At 37.9% G+C, this 10,513-nt stretch overlaps 2 protein-coding genes across 2 annotated transcripts in view; both read left to right on the forward strand.

Annotated features, from left to right (window-relative positions):
- LOC21408152 (transcription factor IIIA) overlaps positions 1-1,906 on the forward strand; it is a 3,378-nt gene extending 1,472 nt beyond the window's left edge. The window contains exons 3-6 of the mRNA XM_010106180.2: positions 416-698; positions 909-1,144; positions 1,291-1,434; positions 1,525-1,906. Coding sequence (XP_010104482.1) covers positions 416-698; positions 909-1,144; positions 1,291-1,434; positions 1,525-1,701 — 840 coding nt within the window. The 3' untranslated portion in view covers positions 1,702-1,906. The remainder of the gene's footprint in view (positions 1-415; positions 699-908; positions 1,145-1,290; positions 1,435-1,524) is intronic.
- A 3,110-nt stretch (positions 1,907-5,016) lies between these two features.
- On the forward strand, positions 5,017-6,411 carry LOC21408153 (zinc-finger homeodomain protein 2). The gene has a single exon (XM_010106181.2). The coding sequence runs from the start codon at positions 5,384-5,386 to the stop codon at positions 6,290-6,292; it is 909 nt and encodes a 302-aa protein (XP_010104483.1). The 5' UTR covers positions 5,017-5,383; the 3' UTR covers positions 6,293-6,411.
- The last annotated feature ends 4,102 nt before the right edge of the window (positions 6,412-10,513 follow it).

The raw sequence follows: 10,513 nt of genomic DNA on the forward strand, positions 1-10,513 counted from the left end.
CCCCAAAAAAAAAAAGGTTCTTGAGTTTATGCTTGCTAAATGCAAATATTTTTCACAGCTGCTGGTTAAGCCAATTCTTCGTTTTGTTTTTGTTTTCCACTCTTTACTGTTTACTTCAACTTAAGAGATAAAATTTTGCAGGAATCAATAATATAATGAAATATCCCCATAAATTTCAGTGTGAAGCATTGGATCCCACATAAAGAACTCCAAAATGCGAGAGGGTTGCGACTTGATGGACCAGTATCAGGTTGGGCGACCTCCTGAGAAGCTCCATCAAGTGGGCCTCAATTACGCTACGTTCAGTTTGAGGTTTGATTAGTGCTTATTTCTATGATATTGATATATTTGTTAGCAACCACGTTTGTGGCTTTGTGTGTTCTTACTGTCCATTGTATCTGTGATTTTATTACAGAGGCAATATGTTTGTCCGGTGGATGATTGCCCATGCTGTTACATAAGAAAGGATCACTTGACTCGTCATCTTCTTCGGCACAAAGGAAAACTTTTCAAGTGTCCTATTCAGAACTGCAAGAGTGAATTTGCTTTCCAAGGCAACGTGAAGAGGCATGTTGTGGAACAACACGACGAGGATCATCCCTCTGATGAATGTGAGAAGCAGTATGTATGCCCCGAAGTTGGGTGTGGAAAAGTGTTTAAGTTTGCATCAAAGCTACGAAAGCACGAGGATTCCCATGGTAAGTTGTTTTGGTCTTCCTCTTCCAAGCTTTCTGGTAGCTCATCATGACCTCAGTCTTAATCTTTTTGATTTCTTTGAATGGAATATATGCCTAGTAATGACTTTCAATTTTTTGTTTCATGTGCATTTTAAAGGGATATGTTGCTTCCCAGTTTAGCAATGTATAAATTGCAGTTCAAAGATCTGATCAGTTACCTTTCTGTTGCAGTTAAGTTGAACACAGTTGAGACAATATGTGCTGAACCAGGTTGTATTAAAACGTTCACCAACGTGCAATGTCTCAAGGCACATATTCAATCATGCCACCGGCATTTCACCTGCGAAATATGTGGGACCAAGCAGCTCAAAAAGAACATTAAAAGACACCTCCGGACGCATGAAGAAAAAGTTTCGCCGGAGAGCATTAAATGCAACTTTAAGGGTTGTGATCACACGTTCTCAACTGTAAGTTCCATGCTTCAACACTAGAGAGAGTTTATGTCTTGAGCTCTTTTGAGTTGTGAATATGATAAATGATTGTTTCTTCTGTTGATAATTTGCACCTATGTTAGATGTTTCTCTTTTTAATAATATAACTTGTCTGTTTGCAGAAATCGAATCTTAATCAACATGTGAAGGCTGCACACCTGAAACAGAAACCTTTTGCCTGTGGCTTTGCTGGTTGCGGCATGAGATTTGCGTACAAGCATGTGAGAGATAACCATGAGAAGACCGGACGCCATGTTTACACCCATGTGAGTTTTGTGGTCAAAATCAATCGAACATTATCTCGTCATACCTTAGCGATAAAGCAATTTTCTCAACAGATTTTTGTTTTCTTTTAGGGGGATTTTGAAGAGTCCGATGAGCAGTTCCGTTCACGGCCAAGGGGTGGGCGGAAAAGGAAGTATCCAAATGTGGAGATGCTGGTAAGGAAAAGGGTCACTCCGCCTAATCAGTCGGATGCCATTTCCGAGTACTTTTCCATGTTCCTTTCAGAGGAGCAGCAGAGCGAGATATAATAACACTTCAACCTAGTACACTGGTAGATAGTAGTTTGTCCATAGGTGGTTTTTGGTGTTCATATAAAGAGACATCATATAATATGTATAGCTTCTTATTATTTGGTTGCATTGAGTGTTAACTGGATCTATGGTATGGGAATATAATACCTGTCTTATTGGGGCCAAAAATATTTCCCACCATGTATATATCTAGTTTCTTGACTACCGATGGTGCTCAGTAATTAATCTTGGCTATCAAAGATGTACGCATGTATCTTGATGTTGGACACTTGACATTAGGTTTGAGTTTAAACTGTTAACAACAATCAATCTCGTGGTATTGGGTTGCATGGCCTGTTTTCGTCTCCATCTCCACCACATCACACGTATCGCAAAATTTAAATAATAAAGTTGAAATATTACAAGAATACTAATGTAGTTGCATTATAATAATGATTACTATTTTAGAAATTTTAGTAAATAGCGGATTTTTTAATTAAATTAAATAAATGGTAGATTTTAAAATTATTTAAATTAAATAGTAGTTTATTGGGTAAATATTTGTAATTAGTGAAAAATAATTAAATTGAAAAAAAATCTTTTTAACTTAAAAGAAAATATATATGAATTTTTTTTTTTTTTTTTACTAATAGTAGGTAAAATGTTATTTGCTTAATTTATTTTTATAAATCTGTTGTATACTATATTCTAATTATTATGCTAGTATGTAGTGATATCATCATGCCTGTGGTTTTTGTTATTTTTGTATTTGTATTACTTTTGAAAATTTTGTAATATTTTTAAGTTGATAAATTGTTACCATGCAATGTATAGTGTAACAATTTCCTGATTCCATAATTTCTCTCTGTCAGAATTGGTGACAACTAGCTGGCTCCACAACAGGCTCAGGAAAGTCCCTTTACGTTATCAGTTCACATTTGGTCCATTTTACACGACATTTTATAATTAGTTTACCCTCATTTTCATAGGTAAAACGTTTTTCCATTAGCGCCTTGACAATTCTATGTTAGTAAATGGTATTCGTGTTAATCGTTTATTAATAGTATTAAAAAATATTAACATAAATATAATTTATTTATTAAATGTGTTAAAAATATTAATTTAAACACAGTCTATTTATTAATTGTATTAATCGCATTAATCTGTATAATCCGTTTAAATTAATATATTAAATAAATAATTAACATAATAACGATTTATTTAACATGATCATAATATGTTTAATATGTTTATTAGTCAATTTATCTTTTCTTTTAAAACAAAAATAAATTTTACATACAATTAGTAAAATTCATATTATTTGCATTTAATGTCTTATAAATTTTCATATTATATAACAAATTATTAAATTACAGATAATATATATAATTAATTATGTCAATTCATATCATTAAATCAATCTTAACTCAATTAATATATTAATCATATTAATTATGTCAATTTAATTATAATTTAAACTCATTTATAATAAATTTAAATCTGTTAATTCCGTGCGAACCCAAATTACCATTCGTAAGCGTGCCCAACATTTATATCGTCTCTCTCTCTCTTGATTTAATATTACACTTTAGCTAGTGACCGTATGAGTTTGAAGCTGGCGGGCTAAGATTACTGGAAAATATAGGCTTTTTCAGCTTTATCAGAATCACCTACCAGCATACACTAGTAAAAATCATATTTACCCAAAAAAAAAAAAAAAGAAAAACCCAGAAAATTACACTGCCTACATGTTTTAGAACAGTGAACTTTAGTCAGTTTTCTGAATAGTTTAACAATACAATATTAATAGTAATTATTATAAAATTTATATTTTGTACCCAAAAATTACGTAATAATTATTGAAATGGCTAATGATATTAACGGTTTGCTATTTATAAAATAAATGTATATTTTTTGCATTATTAAGATTATGATATGCCTAAATTTCCCTTTTACTCCAGATTAGTTTAATTTTATTAATACTAACTTCAGATGTATTTGTATTTAAATGCTGATGCCTGAACTGATTGATTGCACTTCTCTTCTTTTTCAAACATAAATTTTCGTACTTGACCTCAATAATAGAATGAAAATATCTCTCAATTTCCTTTTCTTCTGCTTGAATAAAAGAGATTAAAATACAATAAGAAGGTACCGTGAAAAACAATAAAATAGGATGGTGAGGTATGGATTATTTACGTGTGGCAGAAAAGTGTCAGTAATTAGAAGCTCAATGGGCGGTGGTGGGGCTTCATCTGTTTGAAAGCCACGCTCTCTCTCTCTCTCTCGATGGTGAGGTATGGATTATTTACGTGTGGCAGAAAAGTGTCAGTAATTAGAAGCTCAATGGGCGGTGGTGGGGCTTCATCTGTTTGAAAGCCACGCTCTCTCTCTCTCTCACACACACTGATTGTGGACCCCACAAAGCATGGCGGGAAAAGCGTGACGTGCGGGAAAACAACCCTCATCAGATATATTGCCCATACAGTGAAGATCTCGTCAGCCTCCTTTTGTGTCCTCCTGCACCGTTCGATCGTCTGACCGATCTATCAGAGCCCACGTGGTGGGCCCCCCATCCCCTATAATGAGACATCGACTTCACGAGCCTCTGTGGAGGACAGACCCTTTTGCCACGTGTCTCTTCAGAATTCCACCGCTACCCCTCCTTGGAAATTCTTACGTCCTGACGTCCGTAATCCCTCCCCCTCTCTCACTTAACCCTTCCCTTACGACTTACGACAACCCACCCGTGCCCGTAACGCTAAGCTAATTAATGCCCTTTTCCATTTGGATTATTATCTGAACAAGGCAACGGTTTTGCAACTAACAGATCTTATTTGAACCAATAATATTAATTACATGATTTAAATTAGGATTAATTGGAGTTCGCTAGCTTACAACCACTTTATTATATTATGCATTCGTCTTCTTCATGGAAAGGTTAAAGCGCACAAACAATAATATTCAATAGAGTAGCTTACATTCTAAATGCCATCAACTTAAGTGTTTTTTATTTTTTTATTTTTTTTTTAAATTAAAGATGAACAATGCATTAACAATTTGAACAAAGATTGATGCTTTACACTTAATTTTCAACAATACCAACTAATTTAGTCGTCAAAGACTTAGACTTTCTATATATGTATACTTTTTACTCATTAGGTAGCTCAGAAGAGGCAGACCAACTTAAATTAGAGTTTAATGGAAGTAAACCACGATTAGGAATTAAAATCGTTAAGAGAATACTAAAAAGAAAAGGAGCGAAAACCGACAGTTGTGGGTTAATAGTAAAGAGTTAGATGAGTAAGGAAGGAAGGAACTAAAATTCTTTTTTTCACTTTGTTAATAAATGAATCCGCCATCCTCTCAAGCGTGTCTTTGCGTCATGCCGGTCTTAAATATTTCACGCTTTTGCCGCGATGGCCATTATTACAAAGAAACTCCAGTATTGTTTCCATATTTTGCATTTTGGCGATATTTCCTTCAAATTTAAGCATCTCTGATTCTCGTCTAAAGTCTTAAACCATCATCACTTCATCACACTCTTTAGTCGCCGCCACCACTACTACTACTGCTGCTACTGCCCGTAATATTATCCCTCCACCTAGATCTTTCTGTTTTCGCTTTTTGACGGCGTAACACGTCGTAGGTTTTTGTGGTTTTGTAGATAACCAAAAAAAAAAAAAAAAACCCTAAAAAGATGGACTTAAGCGTAGTCCCATACAAGCATCACCACAACTCAGCCAACAACAAGGCCGACAATGAGAGCGAGGACGGCGACGTGGTGGAGCCCAAGAACAACGCCGCCAACAACAACAACAACAACCTTAATAACAAGAACATTCTTAACTCCAATTGCAACGACGTCAAGTACAAGGAGTGCATGAGGAACCACGCAGCCTCCATTGGCGGCCACGCTAACGACGGCTGCGGTGAGTTCATGCCATCCTCCGCCGAGGCGGAAAAAAGCGACATGTCGCCGTCGTCCCTCACGTGCGCTGCGTGCGGCTGCCACCGGAACTTCCACCGGAGGGAAATAATCGGGTGCGAGCAGAACTTGTTATACCCCGTGCACTCCCCTCCTCCCCAGCCCGTGCTTCTGTATAACGCCGTGGGGCCCGCCACCCCACGGTGGGACCCGAAGATGAGCGTCGTTGGGCCGCCCCGGCGCCACCAGATTCACTCCCTCCACCGAAACGGCAGTGGCGGAGGAGGGAGGGGAATTGTGGAGGCGCGTGAGGGCCGCGCCGAGTGTGGAGCTGAGGTCAGGGAGTATTACGACCGGCGGTCGTCGGAGACACCGGAGAGGGAGGACGTGTCGGCGCCATCCGCGATGGCGGGTTCCGGGGGAGGAGGGAAGAGGTTCAGGACGAAGTTCACGCTGGAGCAGAAGGATAGGATGCTGGCGTTCGCAGATAGGATCGGGTGGAGGATACAGAGGCAGGATGACGTGGCGATCAACCAGTTCTGCTCCGAGATTGGGGTCAAGCGTAATGTGCTCAAGGTTTGGATGCACAATAACAAGAATGCGCACCGCCGTAGGGAATCAGCTCCGCCGTCGCTCGCGGAGGCGCCGACACCTCCGACGCCGCAAGCGGTTGGGGTCTGAAAATCATTATATTTATATTATTTTAACTCCTCCACTTTTACTAATATTTGACATCCTTAATTTGTTGTCTTTTTCTCTTCATTAGTTCTAATTTGATTTTTGTTTTGTTTTTGGATTTATTTTTTCTCTAATCTCTTGGGTGATGGAAGAGGAGGCTAATTGAAGTTTAGCGAATGTACTTTTCTTTTAATTTTTTTTTTTAAATTTTTTCCCACGTAAATTAGGCTGATGATAAGAAGATGAACACCTCGTAAAAAATGTTTTTTTTTCCTTGTTAATTTTCTTTTCCATTTATGTAGTAGGCTGAATGCAGTGTAATCATTATATTTTCCCTTTTTAGCTTAACTTGTCTCCTCTAGTTGTTTCGGAAGTTCCCTGCATTACATAACTTGGAAGTTTATGCTCAGACTATGGGAATCCTTGTGAATCTTTATTACAAAATTAATTTCCTAAATCCAAAAAAAAAAAAAAAATGGTTTTGATATAGGATCATTCACATGTCTTATAGTGAATAGGAATCTACATTTTTTTTATAATGTTATAACGTGGAAGAAAGAAATTCTATGTTTGCTATTTATTACAGTAGGGTGGTAACTTGTAGCATTCCGTTGGGGATTCTGTAAAAAAAACTAAAATGGAAATACCTTCAGCTTAAAAACTGAAAAAATGTTCAATAGAAGGGAAGTTTGCAAGTTTGAAAAATGAATGTGTAATAGTACATGCTAAAACTTGAACCCTAGAACAAGAACTATCCCGAGAAATTACATCAGAAAATAACCAAAAAAAGCACACTCAGAGAAGAAATTCAATCAACAGGATACTCAGTTTTTATTGATGAGACAAAAATTACAAATCACTAGAAATTCACTCTTTACACGGGAGAATTTTCTGTCTCACCAGTCTAGTTACAATATGAATATGGACTACTGCACTCATTTATAAAACAGAAGATAAAGCCTAGAATCGAGAATACAAAGTCGTACTATCGGACTAATTACAAAACCCTAAATCTTGATCTTCTGTGTGCTAGACCACACCTAGCTTTACAACTGACCAATGTGACTCTGCCACCTCTGCACTTTTAACAATTCTCCACCTTGATCTGATATTTATTTGCTTCACGTTGATTCCCCAAGTCTCAAATGACTCAGCCTTCCTCTACGTGTAACAGCTTAAGACAATACTATAACTTGGGCTGGAAGAGCCTTTGTTATCATGTCAGCAGGATTCTCTTCAGTAGGGATCTTCTCGAGCTTGACTTCCCCAGCTGAAATTATCTCTCTGATAAAGTACAATCTGACATCTATATGTTTAGTTCTCTCATAAACCTGATTCTTAGCCAAATGAATTGCACTTTGACTATTACAGAACACTTTTGCCGTAGCTCCTTGGAAACCCAGTTCCTCAGTCATTCCCTTCATCCACACTGCTTCTTTAATAGCCTCAGTTGCTGCTATAAACTCAGCCTCAGTCGTAGACAGAGAAACCACATGCTGCAAACTAGCTTTCCAACTCAACATTATTACAGAATTTAAACGCGTAGCCCGTCAAAGACCTCTTATTATCCAAGCAACCAGCATAGTTAGAATCAACATAACCTGTCATCAAACTTTCCTTGTTCTCTTTGAATCTCCATAGAGCAAACCAAAATCCTTAGTCCCTCTTAGATACCTCAACACCCATTTGACTGCCTCCCAATGATTTCTTCCAGGATTTGCCATATACCTGCTTATGACAGATCTGCCCGAGTACAAACCATTGTATACATGACACTTCCCACTGCACTTGCATATGGAACCTGCAACGTCTCGGCCTTTTCTTCTTTTGTGCTAGGTAAATCTTTCATTAACAGCTTAAAGTGTTGAGCAATAGGTATTTGAACAGATTTCGATTTATCCATATTGAATCTTCTCAAAATCTTTTCTACATATCTCCTCTGTGATAAGAACAATGTTTCACTACTCATATCTCCTATGACCTATATGCCTAAGATCTTAATAGCAGGACCCATATCCTTTATCTCAAATTCATTTTTCAGCAACCCTTTTACTTTATCTACCTCTGAACCATGCTTGCATGCCATTAACATGTCATCAACATACAATAAGATAGGACTGTTCATAAATCCACAAAATCCGCAGGCCCAACCTAACTCACCCCAACCCAATCTGAAAAATATAATTTCTAGCATTAATTTTTTTTTTAGCCCATTCAATGTTTGGCCCGAAATTTTACAGCGGGGTGTGGGTTGGGCCGATAATGCCCTGCACACCCCAACCCAACCCGCGCAGCCCATGAACATCCCTTATTTGTAATATCTAACCCTAGACATCATTTCTATTTTCTACAGTACTTATACTATCTAGTCTATCTTCAGTCTTCAAACAGCCTTCACTCTCGGCTTCCCCTCCTCGACCACGACCAGACCTTCACTCTTCAGTCCCTTAAACTGTTCGTCTCTGGTGCCGGCGGCTTCTCTCCGCCTCTCCTTTCCTTAGATCTCCACCTCTCCGCTTCTCCTCTCCGCCTCTCCTCTCCTCAGATCTTCGCCTCTCCTCTCCTCGGTCTCCGCTTCTCCTCTCCGCCTATTCTCCAGGCCCAACTCCGGTCTCCGCCTCTCCTCTCCTCGGTCTCCGCTTCTCTTCTCCCCCTCTCCTCTCCTCGGATCTCTGCCTCTCCTATCCTCGGTTTCCGCTTCTCCTCTTCGCCTTTCCTCCAGGCCCAACTCCTGTCTCTGCCTCGCCTCTCAGCTTTCTCCGGTCTTCGCCTCTCCTCTCGGCTTTCTCCGGTCTCCGCCTCTCCTCTCGACTCTCAGGTAAATCTAAAATCTGAAATATGAAGTATGTTATGATTGATTTCTGCTCAATCAACAGCGCAATCTGAAATATGTTATGATTGATTTCTGCCCAATTTCGAGGTTTATTATGAGGAGTTTGCTCTTGAATCAAATGGGGTTTGTTTATGATTTCTGATTTGCCGCATGTGATTTCTGATTTGTCGAGGTTTATAAAGTAGCTATGTGATTTCAGATATGTGATTTCAGCTATGTGATTTCAGTTATGTGATTAGTGAATGTGTCCATGTGATTTTTTTATTTTTGATTTGTTTGTTTTGTGAATGTGTTGATTGGTTTGGACTTTGGCTGGTGTTATGTTTTCTGTTTAGGATGGACAAGTTCCTATCATCATCAAGCAACAACACCAAAACTTCTGGATCTGTCGCATCACCTTCCTCATCCCTTACTCCTAAAAACCAATCGGTATTATTTTAGCATGATTTATGATGCTTCCACAACCTCTAAATTGTGCAACAAAGTGGATGAAACACTAGCTAAAATGATGTCCTTTTATGGTGAAGGGGTAGATAATGGAAAAAAAATAAGAAATGATTACAAATACTCCAAAACAACCACTTGTCTAAGCAGTCAATGAGTTGCTAAGTCAATTCTTGAAGCAACGAGGGGATAATATGGAAAAAAATGACCTTGAAAGGTATATAGCTGAACCTTTAACCCCTAATTTGATATTTTATAGTGGTGGAAAGATAATAACAAGAAGTTTAAGGTTTTGGCTCAAATTGCCTGTATTGTACTTGCTATCAAAGTCTCCACAGTAGCTTTCGAGTCAGCTTTCAGTACTAGTGGTCGCATTTTGGATCCATTTAGGAGTTCTTTGAATCCTAAGATGGTGGATGCTCTTGTTTGTACTCAAAATTGGTTGAAATCTACACATGATTGTATACAATGAAGAGACTATTTGGATGACTTGGAGACTTAAGAAAACCTAGGTAAGATAATAATTTGTATGTATCTTAATCTATTTTATTATATGAACTCTAAACTATCCAAATTATTACTTAAGCTATTTTCATTTCTCTTGTAGATAACTCGACTTCATATCCTACTACAACCATTAAGTAGCCTATGAGTGTGGACTGATAATGATGGTTGCTGTTGCAGTGCTTGCTCTGGATGGATTTGAATTAAGCCTCTATGTTTGTCTTATGTTAAGACTAATTTATGAGTGTAGACTAATTTATGTTTGCTTTATGTTTGATGTTGGATGGACTACTTTGCTTCATGTTTGATGTCGGATTGAACTTTGAACTGCTATTTGTTTGAATGTTAGAGTTATTATATGTTAGATTGAACTTTGAGTTTTTTATTTTTTGAATGTTGAAACCGATCACCCAACCCATCCCGCACCGCCCTAACCCAACCCA

Source organism: Morus notabilis, unplaced genomic scaffold (assembly GCF_000414095.1).
Source record: "Morus notabilis unplaced genomic scaffold, ASM41409v2 Scaffold485, whole genome shotgun sequence".
Lineage (NCBI taxonomy): Eukaryota > Viridiplantae > Streptophyta > Magnoliopsida > Rosales > Moraceae > Morus > Morus notabilis.

What these genes read in the sequence shown, in the direction of transcription:
- LOC21408153 (XM_010106181.2), top strand. Translation starts at nt 5,384, where the DNA reads ATGGACTTAAGCGTAGTCCCATACAAGCATCACCACAACTCAGCCAAC.